Here is a 26,490-nt window from a genome sequence, read left to right as displayed (position 1 = left end):
TCATTATCTTTTGGCTACGCCCTTCACCTTCTTCGTTGGCTATATCAAGCTTTGCTTTATTTGGTGAACAAACCTTGCACTACAAGACGCATAGCTAGATGGTTCTGCTTTTAGAATTTGACTTCTCCGTGGTTATACGCAAGGGTAAGCACCATTGCATGGCAAACCAAATGTCCCGCATACCCACAAGAGAAGCGGCTGAATAAGACATCATAGATGACTTACCTGATGCGCACCTTTTCAACATGTCCAGTGAACGAGCCCTGTTTAGGGCCAATCTAACACCGTATTGGAAAAATGACATAGTCTAAACCCTAGAGACCTATAGAGAAGGCTAAACTAAAGTGCCGGCCAGCTCTATAGGCTAGGATAGGATGGGTTATTGCGAAGATGTGTGTAAGCATGAGATGCATGATGTACTTGCTGAAGCGCATGGTGGAATTATTGGAGGACACTTCAGCAAAGACACTACAGCATGCAAGGTACCACAATCTCAACTGTGGTGGCCCACCCTCTTCCGCAATGCAGCTAAGTTCGTGAAGCATTGCAACGAGTGCCAAAGGACCATAATCCCCATCCGTAAGAACAAGATGGCGTTGATCCCAGTAATAGCACAGCCACCCTCTGAAAAATGAGAAATCGACTTCATTGAACCAATCAATTCCACAACACAGTACTCATAGGCGAAGTACATAATTGTAGCAACGGATTATCTCACGAAATGGGTGGAACCTCAGGCCACCAGGAAGAATGATACTAGGACTACGGCTAAGTTCCTTTGGACGCAAGCGATCCCACATTTCGGCTATCCCATCGAACTAGTTAGTGATCAAGGCACGCACTTCGTTAATGAAGTGATTGCCCATTTGCTATCCACCTTCTTGATCATCCATAGGAAATCGTCACCATACTACCCTCAAGCTAATGATCAGGCGGAATCTATGAATAAGATCTTAGTAAATGTCTTGACTGAGGTGGTCTCCACCTCACACACGGATTGGGACAATAAGCTCATGGCAGCACTATTATGGGCCTATAGAACAGCTTATAAGACGGCTGTGGGGCAACACCATTCAAATGATCTATGGGACTAAAGCAATCCTACCAATGGAGTTCTTCGCTCCAAGCTTGAGAGTAGCAGTCCAAGAGCAATTGGATGGAAAGAAAGTATGGACGGAACACCTAGTAGAGTTAGAACACCTAACTGAGACCCAACTCCTAGCAATGCATGCGTTGATCTGCGAGAAGGCAAGACACAAGAGTTGGTTTGATAAACATGTCAAAAAACATGACTTCAAGCAGGGCGACCTAGTGTTGCTGTACTCTATAAAGGGCCAGAAGCAAAAGATAAAGTTCAAAGGTTGGGACCTTTTTAGGTACACAACATTAGTCGAACCAGCAATGTAGAGCTTGAGAGTCTAGAGGGAGAGGACATAGGTTTCTTTAATGGCAATTGCCTCAAGAAGTACTACCCTCCAACGCATCCACTACACAAGCCTTCAATGCTGAAACCACTCGTGAACGAACATAAGAGTCACCACCATCACTGAGATATAGGAGGAGGATGAGGAAGCAGTAGCACGTGCCTACCTGCGCATATTGGTCACTGCCCACAAAACATATGCCTTTGATGCACTCATTGACGAGGGAGCTGACTATAGTATTCTTACACACGACCATTGGACCCTCATTGGTCAACCCCAGTTCCAACCTACTAACGCTAAACTCAGTTCGTTTGGGAGACAAACTTACTATTGGGAGAGTGCAAATTAGTGATCTCTGTCAAGACTGAAAGCCTTCAATGATCTCCTATGTATTGTCTAACGCTAAGGCTACTGGTAAGGAAACGCTACTAGGACGTGCATTCAAGAAACAAGAACACTACAACATCGATTATAATTCAACATATTCACCTTGCCATTGGCAATGTTTGAATAGTGAAGGCTTTCAACAAGGGCAGCCCGGCTCCACCTAAGCCCGCAATGCCACCAGTAGAACTTAGAAGAACCTAGTGCCAAGCCTAAGGAGGGGGTTGTGACTTGTCCCACCCCACCAAAGCAAACCGACCACAACCCCCAGTAAACACACCCAAGACCACTGAGCAGCAACTCAAATGGGTACCCAAACGACAATTGCCACCATCTAGAAGCCAACCCGCACAAACTCATAATCCCAGAACCTCACGCCCTAAGTCTAGAAGACAAAGCTGACATTACAAAAGCAAACAAAAAACGCAAGCTGCGATGGGTCCCCAAAGCGCTATTGCATGCTCAAGGCTACTACGAAGGCAACAAATGGATTTGGTTGCCCAAGGCCACAAGTGCACGCGTGTCCCTCGGATATTGCCTTCTAGCCCATCTCCACAAGACATAAGCCAGCTAGGACTAAGAAACCACCTAACCCAAAAGGTACCAAACCCATAGGACTGTAGCAGGTTTATCAACCAAAATTGCAGCCCTCTACACTGAAACCAACTCAACCTGGCGCCTCTTGTGTCCCAGCTGTTCCACAAGCAGAAAGCAATGAACCAATTGAGCCACAAGACCAACCCATCACACAAGTATCCCAATAGACAACCTATTGACCAATCCATGAACCAAGCATCAATTGCTAAGTTGTCCAGTCCAGTCAGACCCCAACCTAACACAGGCCTTAGACCCTCCTATGAGCAAAGATCTATCCTTACTCCAGCATCGGACCTAGCCACGAATACGAGGGACGACCTGATCACCTACATCACATGCTTGGATGCCACCTTCACCATGTTTGCTAAAAGCTATGAACGGTTGGATTTAGGCCTCCTAGATGAGCCATTAGCAACGGATGTACGCTCCTTTCCATGCACCTAGGAAGAATATGAATTCATGTTTGTCAAGATTCCCATGGTAGCCGAGGAATTGATCGCCAACAAAGTTTCTCGAGAGCAAGGTCTTAAACAGCGGCTGATCACCTCCTATAGCAAAAGCAAAGTCTCTGCAATAAATCAGGACCTAGAAGAGCTGAAAAAGCTAGCCGACTCTTAACTCTTCTTTCTTGCGAAAATGATATGCTCTCCGTTTCCAATGGAAACAAGAGGGCTGCCAAATTATGACCAACGCCAAGCATGGACGCAGCAATCAATACCTCTGAGTATGACCCAACTTATGTAGCCCCTACCTCGTTCAAGGTCTTGGCCATCACTCGCAATCGACCATTAGAAGATCATTATATGACCCACCCCTATTTGGACCGAATCCTGACCGGGAAAGAACCGCACATTGCTAGCAGGATGAACTCTGGTGACTTCTTAACTGATATCCTGACCTACATTACACGTGTAGGCATTAGACTATATGACATGGACCATCACGCCCACTTAGAGTATAACCCATAGTTCTATGATTGGCTCATGAAGAAATAAAGCCTGGCTTGTCGGCACTTTTCATGCCCTTAACCCTTTATCCTCCAATCCTAGGAAGAATCTTCATCATTCCCGAGGAGAGGAGGTAACGTGGACAAGAAAACATGACTTGAAACTCAAACCGGATTTTAAAAGCAAAAAAGGATGGTTAAAGTAAACTCGTATTTGAGGAAAATTTTCATGAAATTCTCATTGGAATGTGTGATTGCTTGAAGCAAAAATTTTCATTCTATACTTCAACATTTTACCATTCCATAACATACATTTGTGATCCTCTTATCTTTTTGCAAAAAGTCAACTAGTAGTGAATTATCACATCATGACAAGGACCCAAGATGGCAGGGCACCACGACAAAGGTAGAAAGCTTCCATTCTCAGAAGAGGAGTAGACATGGCTGTCGAAACGAGAGCCTTCAACCAGCTCAAGTACAGAAGCATTCAAAACCTAGAAGACACAGTGATAGAAGAGTAGGCTGTGAAACAAATCATTGACTAGTGCAACCTCAGCAAGTATCTAGAGAAGGTTGGCCAAGCCATCGACTACAGCAAGTACACAAAGTTCCTGCACTCCTTCGACACCAACAAGAACCATGGCACAATGACGATGAGGCAAGGAGAGGAGACCCAAAGAGTAGAAATTAGTCCCAAACTAGTGGAAAGGGCTTTGTGGCTTGTTAACAAGCCTGAGAGGCAGCCAAAAAGATACATCTACGGCATGTTGGAGATGGACAAAGGCCAGGTGTACACCAACGATGGGATCAGTTTAGCTGACATCCCCAAGCCTAACATCAGACTACAAGCAAAAATAGTCCACGCATTATTCTCCAACCAGAGACACAATGCTTTGATGAGCAGGATCGGAGTACCGCTGCTCGAAAGCCTTGCAGCTAGGTCCTTGGATGAAGTCAACTAGAATAGCTACGTGCGTAAGACCATCGAGCCTTCAACAAAAGCGCTAACTACGGGTCTTAGAGCAACGGGTGGGGAATCTCTAGCTTCCACAATGGTGATAGCAAGAAAGAAACCAGCGGCCAAAGTGGCCAACATAGTGTTCAAGGGTGTGCTAACCACCATAATCCAAGAGGCGGTGGGAGATGAAGAGAGGAAAGAAGTGGTGGAAAAAACACCCGAGCACTCACTAGCCCATGGGTCACCAGCACATTCGCCCATTAAGGAAGAAGCAAAGCCAATTGCAAAGAAGTAAAAAGCTCATCTTCAAGCCTAGCGACAATAGGAGGGTTCAAGCAACAAAACCGTCAATAAGCGAGGTGAGGAGGGATCTGTCCCATCGAGGCAGGGAGGAAAGGGAAAAATTATGCTAAGAATTCTAGGTAAAAAGAAGGGAACTACAGCAAAAGGGGACAGAGACTTACGAACCTTTCGAGTTCTCCTTCAACTATCCTCGCTCCTTAGATAGGGTCCTATCTCTAAGAGTGGTGGAGCACGTGATCAGGCTCACCTAACGATTAGGAGACCGATGGACAAAGGAAAGAGAAAGATACCCTACAAGGTGGTAGAGAGAGCATGTAGACTATTGGCAAGACAAGGTTTGGGGGATCCCAAAGACCATCAACGAATACAAAGCCCGACCGAAATGGTGACGACATGTCTGGGACTCCAAACTTGATGCTTGGATGGCTTTCTGTAGCACTATACTGGAGGAGTGCAACAATCCTACCTACATGCCATATCCGCGGAGAATAGGGGTAGACTATAACCCGGATGTGTATGGCAGGTATGATTTTCCCAAGATCTATAATGTGAATGCATGGAGTCGAGAGGATTGCTTAATCTTCACTGAGCCGGACATCCGCCCATCCACCACACACTTGCTCAACAAATTTTCATCATATCTCAACCCTGGATTCATCGCTACCTGTAATTACCTCAGGGTACTCAGGATTTTGCTCAAGCAAAAGCCCACAGTGATAGAGGCCCGGTTGCCGCCACTCTTTTTTTATCTGAATGCAAGAAATGATAGTTGCACGATGACCCGCCTCATGATGAGTGCCATGCTTCTACCTTTCTTTTGTATGGCAATCCTTGAAGATATGAATGACAGCCACTTCACCAAGTGCAACCACCCCTTCTTGTCAACGACACCCATAAACGTACGTATCAACATAAAAGGCTACTTGTAGAGCAGACCCTTCCTTGCCAAGTCTCTTAGGCCTCCTCGCAATGTAGCTCCTAAAGAGCATCGGGATAGCATCTAGCATGCTTTCTCCTAATGTATTAAATATCAAAAAAAAAAGGGAGAAAAGAAGAGAGAAAGAAAGAAAGCAAAGAAAAGACAAAGATGAAGCACAAAAAAAATGAAGAAATGGAATTCTCATGTACCATCAAAGTACCACAAACACTGCACCTCAGGACAATCCCTAGCCCCTCTCCTCCACTTCACACTTAGGGCACATCAAGGGCAAGATACGCCTAGGGAGTTTACACTCACCTGCGGTTAGACCTATCTTCCTAAGTCACACCCACAGCACCTCCCCTTGCACGATCTGGGTCCTCAAGTGTGGAACAACACCACAGGCTTGCCTCCCAGTTCCACTGGCACAAACATCGTGCACTGCATGGCGAGGTAGGCACACCCCCAGGTAGTGCACATCCTTTTCCATTTCAGGTACATTCGATAACCCACGACCAGCCACTGACCTTGGAGCCCCCCCATCACCCAATCGATCTCTTCTCGGCCTCCATCACCTCACACCCATTTTGTTATGCTTCTTTCTCCACGGACAATCTCCCCAAAGCCCCATCATTGACCCATAGGGCTTCAACCACCTAAGCCCTCACCAACAAGAGCCATGGGACTGACACTCGGCTAGGAGGGGGTAAATGTTAACTCCAATGCAAAGGAAGCAAAAATAAAATAAAATAAAAATAAAAATAAAAATAAAAGATACAGAGCAAGGCCGAAAAAGGTGGCTCAACAGAAAAATAAAAGGAAAAAGCCAAAAGTGCAAGAGCAACTTTCAAAGTCCAAGGCGAGTGCAAAAAGAGAAAGTCGCATCTTAAATATAAAAGCGTACCCTAATTTTTTGTAAAAGAGCGCCAAGCTCCCTCCTATACAATTTGTAAATATAAATGGGCATGGATGAAGAAACAATGCAAATAGAAAGAGAATGGGAAAAGAGAACCTAAGCTAAAATGACCGGTTATGTAAAAAAGGGATGGGTACCCAAGAAGGAGATAGGGCATGTATAAAAGGTAAAAAGTGAATGAAGAAGCTCATTCTTGTATGTGGCCAAAACTAGCTTTCTTATTCTTTATCCTCTTCTTCTTGCTTGTAATTGTGTTTGAAAGAGGGAGTGTGAGGGAGTGAGTGTGTGAGGGTGAGGGATCGTAGTGGAGAAGCTCTTAATCTTCCCCTCTCTTCTTCTTCTCTTCTCTTCTCTTTTCTTGTCTCGCACGCAATAATGGAGCATGAAGCTTGGAGCTTGAGGATCGAACTTGCTTAAGCTTACACCTTGGATTATGGAGCTTCCGAAGAGCTCGTGGGTGGAGGCAACTCGATTGAGCATGAAGGTAAACTCATTACACTCATAGGCAGGAGAGTGCACACGACTATGTGAGAGATAGCCATTGCACTTGGCTTGAAACACTTAAAACAATAAGTGGTCTGTGAGTCTTGACAGTCGAGCATGAGCTCGCACACTCTACTAATGGTAATTGTTTCTTGCTTGGCTCATCTTGCATCTCTTGGCTTAGCAAGAAACAATCCATTGTTGCCACATCATCATGTAAAGCTAAATACAAGACAACTTTCACTACCACGGTTGAATGCGTATGGCTAGATATTTATTGGCTGATTTAGATGTATACGTCACAAAGGCTACTTCTTTTTTCACTGACAGTCAGAGTGCCATGCAATGGCACGGAACCCATTGTTTCATACACACACGAAACACATAGAGATCCACTATCAGTTTGTTAGAGAGAGGCTACATGCAAGAGATATCAGCCTTGCTTACTGTCCTACCATCAGTAATATAGCAGACATCTTCACCAAAGCTCTTCCTCGAGACAAATTTAAAGCATTCCGCGATGCTTTAAATTTGATCTCCTTTTGTGGATAACCCTTGTATATTGATTACTCTTCACTCCAAGGGGGTTTGTTGGGTTCGACTCACGCCTACGCTCATAGAGGAGTGTCGATGATCCTGGGTAGGACGCTAGGGTACTTTTTACTCTCCTTACGAGAGGTTTTTTCCCCCAAATTTATTCTTTTATTTTATGTGCATGTGTTACATAGTTTGGTCACTTCTCGTGTTTTACACATTTCGAGTGTGAACACACTCTAGCAACCCTAAGGTTTAAGGGTTGTACTTTGTACTTACATCTTACTCTCTTCAATTTATGGCATTGGGTATCAAGCTATCACACTCACACACTCTCTTCGCTGTCAATTATACTCTCAAGTGAGCTTGAGCTTCGATCTCTATACATTCTCTCACCTCTCACATGGAGTGGAAGAAGATCCTTGATTTTCTTGGCCACTTCTTTATGCTCACACTTAGACAATTTGTAGCATGGCTTATTGACGAGCTAGGATGTGGCTCCAAGTTTGCTCTTTTGGGAGGTAATGACATAGAAACCTCGAACAAGTCTCTGTACTCCTCAAGTAGAGCTTTTAACATTGGATAATCAATTGAATGCTTGGACTGATCCTCAACCTCTTTATTCAAGTGTAAAACAAAAATTTGAAAATGCTTCTTATACTCCTTACTTCTTAATGGTGATAAGCTGAAAATCTAATTTACTAGGGATTCCTTGTAGATGAATAGGGCACCCATCATGCCATCTTGTAGAGTTTGAAGAGAACATCAAGAGGAACATTTTGTCCTTCCATAAGCTCGGTCAAATTCCTTACCAATTTGAAGATATGAAACTCCAAAAATAAAGAGGTTAAGATTGGAAGGAACCTAATACCTTAAAAAGGTACCAATTTGAATTTGGTAACGCTTGAAGTCCCAATGAAGGGAGTAAGTTAAAGTTAAGATGCCATAATGATCCAAAGATTAAACTTTCCTTTCAAGGAGATAGGTTGAAGCCTATATCTAGTCTATGACAACTTAGATGAATCAAGTGGGACCTCAGGCTAAAGGGAATGGCACCTAGAATAGATTGCTATGCATAAGTTGTGTTATAACAAATTGCTTAATGCATTAGAAAGGACTTGTTGAATCATTGTGTATTCTAAGTTGTGTTATATCAAAGGGCTGGCACCGAACACGAGAGGTCTCTCCATAGGGATAAGTAGTTGGGTAAAAAGCACTAAGGAGCTTAAAGGGGACTCTAGTTATAATTCCTTAGGCACGCTAGGACTTTTCTAACCCCCACAAGCCCAACATAAGTCTCATGGAAAGCCTTGATGCTAGCTGAGGATGGATTGGTGGTTTTGCCTTTAAGCATAGTTCTATGTATTGTACAAATTTTGAAATAAAAGTTATAATTTTCAAAAATGATTTGTTTTCCTTTGTTTTTGTGTTTGCATTAATGTTACGTGAGTGAACCTTGTTTTAATGGATTAGTTAAGGAAGTTATTTGCATATGTTAAACAAATGTGATAGGTAATTAGAAAACTACGCAAATCTCATCTCGAATAGAAAGCAAAAGGACAAATCCCTAACGGGTTAGGGTGGTCTCAGTTAGAGAGGTTTCGTACAAAAAGCATTAGATTAGAAACTTCGAGGAAGAATTGAACATTGACCATTCTAGAGCATTCTCTTAGATTCCAACTTAGCGTCGTTTTAGGGGACCGGAGTAAGGCTTACCATATGGGTTGAATGTCTAACGCATCTAGCTTCACCTCATTTCTCACTCTCTTTGAACCATGACACGAGTCTTGTAAAAGCAACTACCCATAATTGCTATCAGGAACCTTTGCTAGGAGACCTTAGAGTCCATTAGAAACCTTTTTTGCAAGTCAGTCCTCATGGGAATGAGGTGGAGCTTCCCCTACAAGGGTAGACTCAAGTGATCCTAGGCCACAAAGTTCATGTATTCTGTGGGAGTCCCAACACCTAGGTATATCCCTTGATGGACTATCAAAATTGTGCTATCAACTCTTCTGACATATGAGATGATCTTCAAAGCAACAATTATTAACTTAATATCTTTATAGCATATGGTAGCATCGGAATGACAAATACATTGGGAGTATGAAAAGATTCTCATTTCGTTCTCTTGAAAAAAATCAATAGAGACTCCTTAAATGCCACTCAATTAGCCTTTTTACACTATCAAGAAGCCTTATTTCATAGATTTGTGTAAGTTCTTTATGTAAAAGAAAACACCATGTGAACTAAGAGAGTAATAGTAATGATGGAAGGAAGGACATTGCACACCAAATAGAGTACTGTACTGATCCAAGGGTTAAACCCTACCTACTCAGGACTTTGAAGGATTACCATCTGTAAATTTTACATATTGTGCAGCAACCTGTATGATATCGTCTAATCCTGTGCTGAAAATTTTGTCAGGTTGATGATGATAGATTACAACTGCAGCAGAGATGCATAGGGTTGGTCAATGGTGCAGGAAAAACTGACACAAGCAGGATGCTAATTTCACAGGCTAAGCTTGAAAGCATACTTGAGCAATCAGAAAAGGAACTTCCAGGGGTAAGTGTATGAGATTACACTAGCCACTTCTTGTCATTGCTGTTCTTTCCGAGGAGAAAAAGAAGCAGATGTGGGAACTTTTCTTAGCTACCATTTCTCAGGATGAAAATGAGAAAAATGGGCACAGAACCGAAGTGAAGGTGGCATGAACTCAGTAAGTCAAGGTATCTATACACATGAGTTGGTATACTGGCTTCTTAAGCAAGGTGAGCTGTGCCTAGTTTTCCCAGGAGAAGGAGGGCAATAAACTATCCCCCTCGTGCATTTATAAGTGTAAATTTCTGGACCACTGCCACTCTCAACTTTTGCAAATTAGCAATCTACTCAGAGATCTGCATATGAAGTGCTCACTGGGTGATTCACATAAAGTTTGATTTTCATGATGCCCTTTGGCAACCTTTTGCCTCCAGGATTTCGCTATTGTATCACAAAAGGCATAGGAGCTGGTCTTTCAGGTCAAAGAAACTCGCCTCTATCAATGAGCACTAACCATTTTCTACTATGAACTCGTGCACGATCAACATCCTCCTCAATCTCACAGCCACGCCTCGCCAAGGGTTCCAAATACCATGCAGCACCAACAAGCGCATGCTATCTGTCATCATCACGCATTTCAATGGTTGTGGATTCTTTCCAAAAAGCATAGTTGAGAAGAAAAGTTAAGTTCTCCATTCAAATCATGTTGAATGAGAGCTAAGATTCTGCTAGTGTGGAATGCTATTCAGTGGGCTGGGCAGCCTTCCAGGTGGTCGGGGCATGTAAATTTCATTCTTTATTTGCTTAAGGAAGACTTACAAGTCTGCTTTGATGTAGTGCTGCCAAAGCCTGAGCCCAATAACCATGACTGGTAATGAGTCGAGTGGATTGCTCGTTACGGCTTCTCTGTAACGTGCGCAGTGGCTTTACAAAGGCTATTTCCAGCATAGAACTTTCAACTGACGATTTATGAGTGCCTCGACTAGCTAGCTCATCAGCAAGTTCGAAGTAGTCCTGCCATTCATGGTCTCCTCGGACGTGATTCGTACATTTATCAGACCGTACATCGTCTCAGCGGGTGTCGCCATACAGATGCCGGCTTGCATTTGGCACCGGTGTTCAAATGAATTGCAAAGGTTTCAAAAATAACCTTCTAAATTCAACGGAGTTTCAGAACTTTTGAGCTTTGTGAAATTTCTTAGCTATAAATGAAACTTCTAGTTATAAATGTCTACTTTGACTCAAAAATCCCTCCAAACTTTGAGTTAAAAGGTTTCTGCATCGGTTACCGGATATGTTTTTGCTTGCAAGAAACCAAACGAGAAGTGGAGTTAGAGCCCATTTGAAGGATGCAAGGCGAATCAAAAGCCAACTTGTTGTCTTGTCATCATCAATTCATGATACATTGGCAAAAGCCCACACTAGCACTTATACCTTACTGAGAAAGAGATGTCTTTTATGCTAGTAAAGGCGTGTTCTCTCTCCACTAGATGTCACACGTACTAAACAAATGTGATGGAGATCATCTTTTATGCTAGTAAGGACATGTTCTCTCCACTAGACATCACATGTAATAGATTTTAAAATAGAAAGGCCATGCTATGGAGGGATGCAAAAGTAGTTTATGGTGGCAATGCTCATTGAATTTATTGGGGTGGAATGCTATCAAGTTAAACAAAGAGTTGGCAATATAGATTCTACTTCTAATGAAACCCCCTTCCTCCCACTAAAGCATGTTGAATACTTGGACAATGCTTATTGAATCTAACAGGGGATGAAGGAAATAACCAAGGACTACTTGATCAAGGAAGTGAGCTCATATGTGCCACTTAGGGGATGAAGGAAATAACCAAGGAGTACTTGATCAAGGAAGTGAGCTTATTTGTGCCACTAATTGTTTAGCTTGCAAGTGAGGTGTTTGTACATTAAATAAGTTATAAAGATAGCAATAAAGTAATCAATGTCTAATTATCTCAAATGCGGCTTAACTTGGAAGTGAAGTTCAAGGGATCCTAGTTGCTTATACTTAGCAAGTTGGATACCTAAATGGTCAATGATTACCAGTGTTTAGGTATAGTCATTTTGTAATGCGCAAATTGTTTACCCTCATGAATTGGAGTGTTCTAATGCTTTTAAAAATCAAACTTGACATTGGGAGATAATGGTAGGCATGTACACCTTGGCAATAGGTTGTAGGAAATACAATGACATTCTCAATAAGTTGTTATGGAGTGATCATGTGTAGTAAACCTAATAAATATCATTGACGTGTGTGATGGAGTGACCAAACTAGGCAAAAAGAGTTTATGCATGTTATGGGTTCATCATGTGTAGTAAACCTAATAAAAGTCTTTGAGGATGTGTGATGGAGTAATCAAACTAGGCAAAAAGTGTTTATGCGTGTAATTTGCAAACATTTTAAGCATTTGCAAGTTTGTCAAGGGATTTGAAATCAATAGTTGGTTCATCAATTTGTGTGCATTGTACTTGGCTCCATTTTTTAAAGTGTTTTTTAATGGAAGAAGTATTAGCGAGTGCTTAAGTGCTAAAAAGGATACATAAACATTCCTTAAGTTACCAAAGCCATGCATACTCATTATTGTAGCATATCTAGTAAGGAGAGAATGAAAATTGATCATTAGACTTTGAAACCAATTATTGTGACATATTCGTTTAGGAAAGAATGAAATTCGATCACTTTGAACATAGATGAAACTGGTTGAGAAACTCTAGAGCAAAGAGATTGAACTTTGGTAGTATGTGGCTTGTAGCAAAAGTTTTAGAAAGACTTTTGATGTTTAGTGAGGAAATGCTTGGGAGGGTTAGTTATTGTAATTGTTACATGGCTTATTGCAAAGCAAAAGGTGTCCACATGTAAAATATCACAATGCTTAAACACAACCAATAAATGGGAGTAAAGAGCAACAAGTCTTTTGCAATGTATTCTCATGTTGCTTCACCATGTAACGTTTCTATCACTTGTATAAGTAGTACTGGTTACTACATGTTCATGTTAAAATGGTTATAACAAGATGAATTGGAATAATCATGTACTTTAGTGTCATCTACACATGATTGCATGTCTTGTATGTTTAGAATTGATAACTACAGTTGAGGTGTGTAATTCTTATAGAAGAAGACATCGTAGTATTAATTAGTTTAGTACAAGATTGTATTCTCGTGACCATTTTGTTGCTATTCCTTTAAGTTGAACTTATTTAAGATTTGTCATATTGGGTCATATAAAGGGGTTGGTTGCTATAGAGAACCTACACTTGTATTTTGAATTGCATCAAGAGGACTCTATGAAAAATTCTTTGTAAAATGTTAGTGTGTTAGAACCTTGGATTTATTATGTGATTAGTCATGGAGTTACTTAGATCTGAACAATTGGTTGATGACGTGTGACTAGTCAATGTTTAGGTTGCATAATGTTGTCTAGAAGTTAATGCAAGATGGTCATATTCAAAATTTCTTGTTGATGTCACAAATATGTCTTTTGGTTGATTAGATAAAGAATGAAATAATATTTCAATTTTTGCATTTTCTACCCAATGTTCAATTCTGGTTTTTGATTGCTTAGTAGTTATGGTTCAATGTCTAATTCTCAAAGTTTTGCATTCAAAATATCTTATTAATGCTACCACTTCAAATATATTGATACTAAATCCTAGATACCATATTTAGAATTTGAAAGGGTGTATTCTACATCAATTGAATGGCTGACATGCTTCTATAAGGGGAGATAGAGGATTTTTTACTAGAAGTAGGGCTCATGCACAAGCAAAAGTGAGTTCTAGTGTTGATATTTCACAGGATCTAGAAGATGTCTTTCATGAAGTCAAGGCAAATCAACCCTTGCCAAAAGCTATTGGTTTTCTTGATTAGTTGGTGAGTCATTATATTTCTCAATAAAGCAATTAGTTGAAACACTTTATATCTCAAGGAAAGTACCAACTTCATACAAGCAACTCTAGCACCACCACCTCAAAATCCCAAGGAAAATCCAAAGAGGACATTGATTCCCACGTGGCATAGCTCTAAACAAGATGGTAGGCTAGCAGACTTGTGAACCCATATAGGGATTCTTTGTAAATTCAACAATTTGTAGCAATATTGAAGGGAGGAACCATGCCTTTTTTTAGTTAATATGGATTTCAACATTATACTTTTGATGATAAAATTTACTTTCTTGGGAAGGTTAAAAAAGAGAAGACAATTGATGATATCAAAAAAATTCTAATGTATAGGACAAAGGGATGTGGTAGTCAATTAGGGAGATTGGAAGGAGCAGATCAACATTTTGATGAGATGAAGGCATCCTATTTTTTGACATGCTTGAAGCCTAAAATCAAATACGTAGTTGCAAATATGGATGACATGAAGGTAGCCTATTTTTTGAAATGTTGGAACCTTGAAAATCAAATATGCAATTGCAAATATGGATGTTGGACCAAGATTTGTTAGTATAATGATTGTAGCTTCAAGGCTGAGAAAATGCTTGGAATTCGCAGCTCAAGGAAGAAAAATAAGAAAATTTATAGAGATAATTGAGACTTTGATAATGTGGACCCAATAGTGGGAATGAGGAACTAGATTCTTATCCTAACTTTGAGGATTCTAATGAAGAGACCAATTCCAAGATTAAGAATAGTTATCCTAAGAAGAAGAAGAAGAAGAAGAAGAAGAGGAGCAAAAAGATCAAAGCTAAGAAGGACGATCTATTGGTGGATAATTAGCTTCCAAAGAAATTGAAGTATTTAGGGTTGATATTGCTTGCATCCAAAGATAAGATATTCTATATTCGTGAAAGCCATGGGAAATTGTCCTCAACTTGTTGGTAAAATCCTCCTCAAGTTGTTCAACGGAAGTAGTAATAAGATCCAATGATGAATAAGTCACAATTATTCTGTCAACAACAAGAGGATCGAATAAATAGTCTATAGGACATTATCAAATATATGATTGGTAGCAACAAAATGCAATATGGTCTAATAAGCAACTAAGATGTGTTTATTGTGATAAAGAGGGCCATAAAGCTAGCCCAAATAATGAGATCTGTGTAAAAAACATAAGAAGAAAGAGGAATTCCAATGGTTTGATATGCTTTATAAAACAAGATCTGAGGGTACCTATGGTTCAAGGATAAAAGTATCTACAAACTAATGTAATTTTGGTGGAAATAGGGGGAGAAGCTAAATTAGAGATTTTGGTGGAAGTGGAGGGAGAAGGTAAATTAGAGATTTAGAATTTCAATATTTCCTAGAAGTGTTCTCAAATATCTAAAGTTTAGAACCATGTCTGCTTGTGATTGTTCTAATCGTGTCCTAATTGAGGATGTTTATGATCACGAGGATTAGGTTGTCAATTTCCAAATAAGAATAGGAATGTCAACTATAGAAAATATTTTAATGCATTCATTGTTACATATACTTTCCCATTACCTTCATGTGATAGAGTCATGGGATGTATAGCTTTTTGGATGACACTTCAAGTTACAAATACATTAGAGTGATACTTGAAGATAAGGGAAATACTATATTCATTATAGAAAGGTTTGCACTTATATACAATTTATGTGTTTTGGTTTGAAGAATACACTTCCATCATTTTCCGAATTGACATATAGAGTTTGAGCCTTATTTGACCCATTTTATGAAGTTGAGCCTTATTTAACCCATTTTATGAGAGTTTTACATATTATTTTACTATCTTTGAAAAGAAAGAGATGCATATACAATATCTCAAGCTATGTTTTGATAGGTGTCAAAACTTCAAAATGTCTATGAATCCTTATAAATGTGCCATAGTAGTGGTTTTTTATTAGGACAACTTGTGTCTTAGGATATCATGTTTATAGATTCTAGGAAGATTGAGGCTACCAGAAGAGCTCCATGTCAAAGGAATATGAAAGAACATAGTAGCTTTATGGGTCAAATAAAGTGACATAGTAGACATGTTAGATATTTGTCAAATGTGGAGCATATTGTCGCATTTATTGGAAAAAGGAGTTTAGAGACACTCAAGAAAAGTGCAAGTTAGATTTTAAAGAAGACGATGAATCCAAATTGCAACCATTTGATTCGGAATTATATTTTCATGTCTTTATGCATGCCTTAATATAAGAGTAGGACTTTTTGCCTACATGAAAAAGTAAAAGGGTATTTTCACACCTATTTATTACACAAGCAAGATGATGGCTACAACTCAAAATAATTAGCCAGTAATGGAAAGAGAAGCCTTAGGGATGATTCATTCTCTGAACATAGTTATGTATTATGTGTTGCTAAGCAAAGTTTGTTTTCATGTGGATCATCAAGTTTTAGTTTATTTAATGAAGAAGCCACAATTGACTAGTTGATTGGCTAGGTACATATTGTGTTTACAAGAGTTTGATTTTGTTATTATTCATGCCCAATGTTCCTCAGGGCTTGTGCCTCCACCCATTTAGTACAATAATTAGTATAGATTAGGATATACCTATTACGAGCATGTTGCACACAAATGTTTAATTGGGCCAATAAATTCGATTCCCCACTTCTAAAATGCCTCCAATGCAAAATAAGGTGATTGGTTATCAAGTACCTCAATTTAGTTTGACCTACTTTTCAGATAGACCAAGCAAGTTTTCTCATACTAGTGAGCATTGTAGGCCAAGAAAATGACCATCTAATAGAGCAAATGTGCCTCTTCAAGAACAAACCACTGATCATCTACATGATGAATGATGGTCCCTATGTAATATCTTGATAACAATCCTTTTGTAGCTTGAATGATGATTCTTACAAGCATGTATGTAGTCCATAATATCTGCATGATGCAAAACCTTCAAACTTATATGTAACCACACTTGTGTTGACTACATACTATGCACAACCAAGGAACAAAACATTCAAGAAACAAAGCAAAGAAGAATATCTCCTACTTTAAAAACGAGTTTCTTTGGCGAGAGAGAGAGAGAGAGAGAGAGAGAATTCTGACTAGCAAATGGCTATATATATATATATATATATATATATATATCACACACACACACACACACACATGGAAATACCACATAAGAGATCATGGAGAGAAGAGAAAGGGAGAGAGAGCTCATTGAATATATGCACTCATTAGAGCACTAGTACTTGAGGTGGTTATTGAACATAGTGGCCTTTCTTTTCACACAAATTTAAAATCTAAGCTTTTAAAAAAAAAACTTGTATTTTGAATGACCACCATTTATAATTTGTCAAAAGTCCAAAGTACCCAGTTTTAAAACCCCAAAAACTATCCGATTTAAAGCACAAAAAACAAGCCACCTATACATGCTTTCACCCATTAGCAATTTAGCACTTGCTTAGGAGTCTGGCTAGTTTGAATGTTGAGAATAGTTTGCTTATAGATGAGATCAAAAGAAAGAATAATGTAGTTACTAAGGGCTATAATGCACTTATGATGATAGGGAGGTCAAATACAAGGGTAAATTCTCGTGAAAGAGAAAACTCTAGAAGCAAGTCTCGCACATGGAAACATGTGGAATGTTTCTACTACAATAAAAGATGTTACATAAAAATGAATGCTTTAAATGGAAAATCAAGGACAAAGGCAAACAAAAGAGTGATGAGGATGGCAAAAGGAAAGAGAAACCTTAGGAAAGGATTGAGGAAGCAAACTCTATTTGCAACAATAGTGATGATGGTGATGTATTATATATTTCTACTCTTGATGAGGCATTTCTTTTTGTTACTAATGATGGTTTGTCATAGGATTGAATCCTTGACTCATACGCATCATTTCATGTTACTCCACATAGGGAATGGTTTGGTATTTATGATATAGAGTAAGAAGAATGTGTTCATTTGGCAATGACTTTACATGTAGAATTATTGATCTAGGAGCTACACATCTATCACTTATTAATGGCTTTTTTGTGTGCTTAAGAATGTACCACGTGTACTAGATCTAAAGAAGAGTTTGATTAACACTAAGATGATTGTGGTTACCATGTTATTTTTGGTAGTCACTCTTGAAAGATATGCAAAGGATCTACTATTATTTCAAAAAGGTTTGAGTTTGACATTGTGTACATATTTGTGTTTATCTAGAGTAAATGATCATTTGTAGCTATGGACCATATAGCTTTTTGTGCCATTTGGCATCACCATTTGGGTCACATGTGTGTGACAAGAATGAAAGTCCTTTATTGTTTGTAGTATCCTCCTCCTTTTAACTTTTAATGTATCTGTGACAAGAATGAAAGTCCTTTCTTTTTTACAGTATCTTCCTTGTTTTAACCTTTTAGACTTTGTGATGTGTAAGCAATATATGTAGTGAAAGCAAACTAAAGTGTCACATAATAGGAATCTTAGTATAAAGAAATTCAAATAATTTGGAATTAGTGTATTATCATGTGTATGGGCGGCCTATGACTATAGTTTCATTGGGGTTTTATTACATGGATTCAAAGAATGATATTTAAAAATCTATTTTGTAGAATTTGTTTACATATAGATGATTATTGTTTAATTGGATATTCACATGTTGAATAGAACAAGATCATGTTCTATTCATGATAAATTTTCAGATAATGGATGTTCAAATTAGCCCTTGAACATATGTGATAGTAAGGATTTACATATAGTGAACTGCTGAGATTGGGAGGAGCATTGTTACCGTGTTTCCCGCAGCACAGAGGAGCGGAAAACGGAAAAAAGAAAATAGCAAAAAAGGCGCAGGATGAAAGCAGAAAAAGGCGCCTTGACCGATAACCAGACCCTGAAAAATTTAAATGTTCGAGCACGACCCTCAGAAAGTCTCAGTGCCGCCCCGAGGCAACAAAAGAGTAAAAGGTGCACCATTAAATATGGAAGCGCTCCTGAATCCTTGTAAAAGAGTGCCAGGCTCGCTCCTGTGCAAATTGTACGCATTAGGGAATAGGATGAAATTAGAGTGGTGGGAAATGGGAAAAAGGGCCTAGGCTATGGCCGGCAATGTAAAAAAGGGAAAAAGGGGATGACCGCCCAAAAGGGATTTAGGGTTTTGTATATAAAGTTCAAAAAGTGAATGAGAAGTTCATTCTTTGGTATGTGGCAAAAAAGAGTCTTCTTCTCCCTCTCTTCTTCTCTCCTTCTTGCTTGTGTATGCTCTTGAGAGAGGGAGTGTGAGAGTGTGAGGGACTGAGTGTGTGTGGGAGTGAGGGATCAAGAGGGTGAAGCTCTTTACCATCTCCTCTCTTCTCTTCTCTTGCGTGCGCGGCTATGGAGGATGGAGCTTGGAGATGGAGGAGGCTTGAGGATGCTTGAGCTAGCATCGAGAATCGTGGAGCTACCGAAGTGCAAGAGAGAGGAGGGTACTCGATCAAGCATCAAGGTAAGCTCACTACAGTCGTAGGATCGACGGCGCGTTGGCTAGGTGAGAGATAGCCATGAGAGCTCATTTGGAACACTTGAAACAATAAGCGGTCCGTGGGTCTTGGCGGTTGAGCGAAGGCTCCCACATTTTGGTTCCGTTGCCGGGACCAACGGATTCAAGCTTGAGCACTTGTGCGCCTCATATCGAGCATCGAAGTAGGGGATTCATCCCCGAAACGGAGCTTGAGATAGGTAGGAAGTTTGGGTGTTTTTGATCTTCAAAACAAGTAAGTATTTTGGGATATTTGGTTGTTTGATGATTGGAAAGCATGGAGAATCTATTTCAGTTTTTTGCCTTTGATCTTTGTTGCATTAACGTAGGTTAGAGTTAGGAAATCGAACCGGAAAAGGGTAGGATTTACTGTTTCAAAACAGGGCAAAACAGGGCAAAAATCGTGCAAAATGGATAAAATGCTCGCTACTGATGCCTAAGATCGGGAAGTGAGTGATTGGGGGCTTCAACGCCACGCTTGGAAAGGCATATAAGAGCCAGGAGGCCAAGGGAGAGCTCATTTGTGCCATTTCAGTGAGAGAGAGAGAGAGAGAGAGAGAGAGCTCCAGCCCGTATCGATTCGATCGCATCACCGATGCACTTACCGGCCCGTTTAGGTATACGAATCTCTTCCTCTACTTCCCTAAATAGGATCTGGAAGTGCATGGCCATGGCGTCGGTCTACATTTGGTGAATCGACCGCCGAAATCGCGTTCGCACGGGTCATGCGTGCCGCGTTCGGCCTGTTCGAGTGGCCTTTCCTGGGTCGAGTCCCAGAATCGGCCCTCGGCCCACTCGGCCAAAACCCTGGTCGGCCCTCAGACCGTCCGAGGCAACTGTCCGAGTCAACCCATTCGGCCGTCCGAGTCAGAGCTTTTTGCCACGTGGCACATCCGGCCTCGGTCCGTCCGAGTGACCCATCCGAGTCTCAAATTCGGCCCTCGGCCCAAGTACCGTTCGGCCTGTCCAAGTCACCTTGTTCGAATTCACTATTCGGCCCGTCCGAATCGAAACCGTTCGAGTCCATCCCCAAAATTCGGCCCTCGGCCCTGTGCCATTCGGCCCGTCCGAGTGACCTACTCGGACCCTGCAATTCGGACCAGGTTGTCCGAGTGCAACTTTTTGTCAAATTTTTTAGAAAATTGACCTGACTCGGCAAATACACAGCAGTGCAAACTGTCGAAACCCTTTGGGCGCTCAGAACTTGATTCTGGCACACGTGATAATAGAAATTGTAGTGCGCAGCCGCTTAGCGGCTAGAAGTGGACAGTTGCGAGACGCAAGGACTTAGACACGAGCCGCTGAGCCGTAAAACCTGATCGATCGAAAACGAACAAGGCAACATACGAGGAAACCCTAAACCCTGACAAAACGGCCAGAAAATGGATCTACAAGCCTATCAGGCCCGAAACAAGCGAGAGTGTGTAAGACGTTGAGGAATTGCTTGTTGCACTCACATTGAACCTCCGCACTTGAAGTACACTTAAGAAAGCTGAAAGCCTGATTGGGCACAAGTGCACGAGAAACAACACGCGCACTAAATGACCATAAATTGAGGTTTGTATTCAATAACCAAAGGAACTCACTCAGATAAACCACTCAAGGAACCCACCAATAGGAGAAGACCCAAGATATAGACAAACCATCAAAGCGTAGAATAGGACCAAGCAGGGAGCGCCAACGACGGGGATCTGTCAAGTCCATTCAACCTGATCGACAGCGTAGTGGAGCGCGAGAACTCGACCATGATGGAAGAGAGCTCAGACCATCGGTCTAATAAGGAGCTCGATTTGAATGTATTCCCAGATGCTATCCAGCAGGGTGAGCAGTTATGACGCGTACGCCCAGTACGAGCACCGCAGCAGGATGGCAGACGCAATCATTGCAGATCTAGAAGAGGAGAGAAGGCTAGCCCGCAAAGCGTTGCAAGGCATAGCGGAGTACAATAGGGATTAGCAGGCTAGGAGCCAGAGGCAAAGCATGGAGCTGCACGAGGTGTAGCGAGTGCTGAACTTAGCTGGCCGAAACTGAACGGATCATGAGAGAGCACTAGAGGGAGACTTGATGTTGAGCGAGCTTCTCATGAAACGGTTGCTTGACAATACAACAGTAGAGCAGAGTGCCACCGCACTAGCGACATTGTTGCTCGCAGGATTAGGGGCGAATCAAGGCTCGAAAGGCCAAGCCAAAATATTGATTGTTCCCAAGCAACTCGGTAAGTACCAACCTCATGACGACCCATACAGCTTTGTTGAACAGTTTGAGCAATTCTGCGAAGCCAATGGCCTCAATGACCAAACTCAACGCTCGCAAGCATTCAGGCTTTGCCTAGGCGACAAGGGTAGGACGTGGTATACGAGCCTAGATGTTGCAGAGCGAGCCAACTTCAATGACCTCAAGGATTTCTTTGTCAAGAGATTCGCTGGGCCCGAATACTCTGATAACCTGCTAGTATGCTTGATGAACGTCAAGTAGAAAGAGAGGAAGGACATCCGCGACTATGTGACCCATGTGAGGAGTCTCTTTAAGAGAATCCCTCTAGGCGTGACAGAGCAGTTTCGACTATATTCATCAGCGGAATTCGAGACGAGGAGTTGTACAAGGCTCTGGCAGGCAATTCAAGCTTGCAGCAGGATGCGGTGGCTAGAGTATTTGAGGAAGCCATCAGAGTCGATGATCAGCTAAAAGAGCGAAGCTCCAGGAGCTTAAATCTAGAGGAGACCAACTCGCGAAGCTCAGAGAGAACGTTAGCCTCTAGCGAGCAATCAATCCCATCATCCCAAGATAAGGGGAAGGCCACCGAGACAGATCAAGGCTTGGCTGAGGTCAAAATGGAATTAGCCAAGTTACAAGACATGTTGAGACAACCAACGCGCCCGCACGTCCAATGCGTGTACTGTGGCGGAAGCCACTTGCCGGCCGAGTGTCAAGACCCTAGGTCACGACCTTGTGCTTACTGCGGTAGGTTCGGCCATGATGTCGTGCATTGTAGATTACCAAGAAGACTTCCATACTCGCAACCCTATGGCCAGCCTTACCTAGCGAACAGGCCACAGCCATTCTTCGGAAGGGGAGCCCCATTGGCTCTTCCCGCGCCTAACGATATGAAACCAACCGTCCCTAGAATGGACATAAATCCTACAGGCATTCCTAGACCGCCTGGTCCTTATGTGACCCACCCACCGAGCAATACTCCAGTACACTACGTGGAGGATCCGAACAATGAAGAGACCTACATATACCCTTACGTCTCACATGACGATGAGGGCAACGCGGTCCTCATGGATTATCGACCCGTGCCGGTGATGGCGTTAGGATGAGGATGAGGTAGAGGCCTAGGAGGGCAGCCACAGGATCCAGTCACTTGTTGGACTTGTGGTCACCCCAGTCATGTCTCATCACGCTGCCCTGAAAGAGAGCAGCAAAACAGAGACAAGGCTGACCAAAGGTACGCAGAGTGCAGAATCACCCATCTTTTCATAGATTGCCCAAAGCAGAAGCCATTCTCTAGCTTAGCCAACTTGCCATCTGTCCCATTGGGGCTATTTGGTGTCGAAAACCCCGATGGGGAGGCCACACCTATTCCATTGTGGGTCATGACCCGAGCCCAAACGAAGCAGGCCGGCATCTCTCTGCCAGGACCTAGCAATCTTGACGCAACCTCCATAGGGAAGAAAAGCCGCAGGCTGAAAAATAAGAGATCGAAAGCTAAAGTCACACTAAAAACTGAGAGTGCTACGACTCTGCCTGCGGGAAAGAAGGTTTCAGACGACGCAGAGGCAAAGACTTTAGCCCCTAAGACGGCCGAAAAGGGAAGCGCTAAGGTAGGGGAATACCCGCATCTGAAGCGACAATTAGAGGCCATAGAGAAGGTGAAGGAATGGGTGAAGGAGGCTCAAGAGCATCTCAAAGACGCTGAGCCCATCATAGAGGATGAGATCGATGATCTCTCCAGCGTAAGCATGCCAATATCACCACCTCAACCTAAGTCGGCGGAAGCAACTATGCCACAAGCAGTGCTGCTAAGACCAAGCCTTGACATGACAGGGCCGCAGATCAGCCGCCGCAGCCATTGGCCTGGACAACCTAGGTTAGGGGAAGGACGAGTATCCAACGATTTCCTGACCATGCTAGTGACTACCCTTGTAACACTTAGCTTGGGAGATCTGCTTAAGTAGCATCATACCCTATGGCAAGATCTTAAGCAGTGGGTCGAAGGGTCACAAGAGCAGGTCACGGCAGACCTTCAAATCCATGATGCAGAAACACAATTACCAAGTTTGACGCTGCACTCCATGCCTAAATCCTTGCACGTCAATGCCTTTTGGGAAGGCTCTGAGATGCACGCGGTCTTACCGGTCCTAGCCCTAGGCGACACAACAAGAAAGGGGATTGTAAACACGGGAGTTGGGGTTAGTATGCTTAGCCATGCAATGCTTCAGGCTTGGGGAAACCCGCCTGTCAAAGCTGCTAGGTTTTATGTCACGCTAGCAAACGGTATGAGAGTGAAGCCATTCGGGGTACTGAAGAATTGGCCAGTGAAGATCGCAGGTGTCCAGTTCTCTGTCGACTTTATAGTCATGAAGGGAGTGGACTACGATGTCCTATTAGGCCGACCCTAGATGCGCAATGCTAGAGTCATCGAAGATTGGGGTAACGGCTTGATCTTCCTTGGCAATAGAAGGACGCCGTAAGAATAGAGATGGACACTTGGAAAACCTCACTAGTCGACCTAGACGCCATCTCTGCTATGCTCAAGGGGAACACTCAGGTCAAGAAGCCCTATGGGCCCTTGACCAAGTATATCCCATGCCCAGAGGATGAGCGGGATTGGATGCACGTTCTTGCTACAATCGACCTGCCATTCTTAGATTAGGAGGCATATGAGCAGGCCATCAAAATGATCGGCAAGTCTAACGAAGCACTCTCTACACCAGTCTGCATGATGGCAGGAAGCCGCTGGGGGAAGCTTGAGTCTGTCTCCTTCCAAGTACCATCCAACAAAAGGAAACTCCAAGGGATACTGGAATACCTAACGAACCAGCTAGCTGGCAATCCAGTTGCAAATTTCAAACCACTCCAAGATCTCTTAGAGGAATCCAAGCGGCAATGGACTAGAGTGCACGATTTAAACCTCATGTATAACTGGGCTCTAGTCCCCGACCAATGACACAAGACATACCAAACCCTAGGAGACGACGAGCAGCCGGACGACAAAGATTCTAGCGACGAATACGAAGACTGCTAATCCTTCAGTGATGAGAGTGAGGGTGAAGTGGATACCATAGAATACGACACTGAAGGACGAGAAATTGAGCAGATACGAGCAGACGCCAAGCCGCAGAAAAGGGAGACCCCTAGAGTAGAGCGAGGAGTCATGTGCATGGAATGTGATCGCGCTTGGTTGGAATGCATGGGAGCCATAGACCTTAATCAAGCAGGCCTAGCCCAGCCAGGAACGACATCAATACTTAGGACCGAATCACCATCTGAACTGCGGCCACCGGGGGAGACCACCTCTTCTAGTGAAGATGGAGGGTTTGAATCGGAATCGAAAGTTAGTTCGGATAGTGATCCAGAGATCCCTAGGCTGGCCACAACCAGACGTACCAAGGGGGACCTACCTGTCCACTTGAGGCGCAGACGATTAAAGCAGGAAAGGGCAAAGCAACCCAGGGATACACGATTAGAAGAACAGTGAAAGCCGCAAGACCTCCCTAAACGCTTCACAAAATTCAAAAAAGGGGATAGGGTAGTAGTTCTGTTAGGTGCCAAACGTCAAGGGCAGATGAGCGAACCAATCAAAGGACCAACCAAGGTCAAGGAGGTAGACCTAGCCCAGGAAGGGGAAACACCCCGACCAATGTTCATTGCCGATGACTTGACTGGTGAAGAAGAAACGAGTCTTGTCGCTCTCTTGCGAGAGTGCATAGATGTGTTTGCCTGGTCCTTAGAGGAGCTACAGGGGGTAGATCTGAGAGTTGTGACTCACAACATACCATGACGTCGGATGCGACACCGGTCAAGCAGCAACCGTACCCTATGAATCCAAAACACGCTCATGCTGTCAAAGAGGAAATTGACAAGCTAATGAGAGCTGGATTCATTTACGAAATTGAGCACATAGACTGGGTATCACCCATAGTCATTGTGATGAAGAAGAACGGAAAAATCTGAGTGTGCATCAATTATAAGAAAGTGAACGCTGCTACGAAGAGAGACAACTATCCATTGCTGTACACCGAGCACATGCTCGAGAGGGTGGCAGGCAAGGAAGCCTACAGTTTTCTAGACGGCTTCTCAGGGTACAACCAGGTGCAAGTGCATCTGCAGACAAGCACAAGACCACTTTTGCTACTGAGTGGGGTGTCTTTGCATACAGAGTCATGCCCTTCGGGTTGACCAATGCCCCCGCCACTTTTCAATGTCTCATGTGCACTATCTTTAAGGACATGCTTCGCAAGGAGTTAGAGGTCTTTGTCGACGACCTGTGTATCTATTCGACCTGGATCAAACACTTAGACAAACTCCGTGCAGTCTTTGAACGGTGTCACTTATATCGCCTCTCCTTGAACCCCTTGAAGTGCCAGTTTTGGGTAAAGCACGGATGCATCCTAGGACACGTGGTGTCAAAGAACGGCATTGCCACTGACTTCTTGAAGGTCAGGTGGATTTTCTTACCATAATTCAATGTCAATTTGTGCTTGTGTTTTCCACGGTGTGTTGACTATGGGTGTCAAATGCTCTAGCCAGATCTCTCTCTCTTTCTCCTCTCTCTTCTCTCAACTCTTATCTCTCTCTTCATCTCTATATAAGTAGTCATAGTCGTGGTCGTGGTCGTAGTCATGGTCGCGGTCATGGTTGTGGTCGTCATAGTCGTAGTCATAGTCGTAGTCGTGGTCGTGGTCGTGGTCGTGGTCATATTCGTAGTCGTAGTCGTAGTCGTGTTCGTGTTCGTGGTCGTGGTCGTGGTCGTGGTCGTGGTCATGGTCATGGTCGTAGTCGTGGTTGTGGTCGTGGTCGTGGGTCGTGGTCGTGGTCGCCGTGGTCATAGCCGTGGTCGTAGTCGTGATCGTAGTTGTAGTCGTGGTCGTGGTC

The 26,490-nt window shown here is 42.6% G+C and overlaps 1 protein-coding gene and 1 long non-coding RNA gene across 8 annotated transcripts in view; one reads left to right on the top strand and one right to left on the bottom strand.

Moving 5' to 3' along the window:
- The window catches only part of LOC148011625 (uncharacterized), a 228,271-nt gene extending 217,443 nt beyond the window's left edge, over positions 1–10,828 (top strand). For all 4 annotated transcript variants that reach the window (XM_087669890.1, XM_087669889.1, XM_087669888.1 and 1 more), the window contains one exon: positions 9,889–10,828. In XM_087669890.1, coding sequence (XP_087526016.1) covers positions 9,889–10,041 — 153 coding nt within the window. In that variant the 3' untranslated portion in view covers positions 10,042–10,828. The remainder of the gene's footprint in view (positions 1–9,888) is intronic.
- Positions 1–10,964, bottom strand: part of LOC148011624 (uncharacterized) — a 191,696-nt gene extending 180,732 nt beyond the window's left edge. For 3 of the 4 annotated variants that reach the window (XR_015689255.1, XR_015689253.1, XR_015689254.1), the window contains exons 1-2: positions 10,825–10,964; positions 10,500–10,624 (exon numbers count right to left, since the gene is read on the bottom strand). This is a non-coding gene — a long non-coding RNA (uncharacterized LOC148011624). The remainder of the gene's footprint in view (positions 1–10,499; positions 10,625–10,824) is intronic. The other variant, XR_015689256.1, reaches the window with a different exon arrangement.
- Positions 10,965–26,490: the final 15,526 nt, after the last annotated feature.

Source organism: Lygodium microphyllum, chromosome 28, assembly GCF_053477565.2.
Source record: "Lygodium microphyllum isolate KBCC chromosome 28, Lygodium_microphyllum_v1.1.10, whole genome shotgun sequence".
Classification (NCBI taxonomy): Eukaryota; Viridiplantae; Streptophyta; class Polypodiopsida; order Schizaeales; family Lygodiaceae; genus Lygodium; species Lygodium microphyllum.
This window is presented reverse-complemented; position numbering and strand designations above follow the sequence as displayed.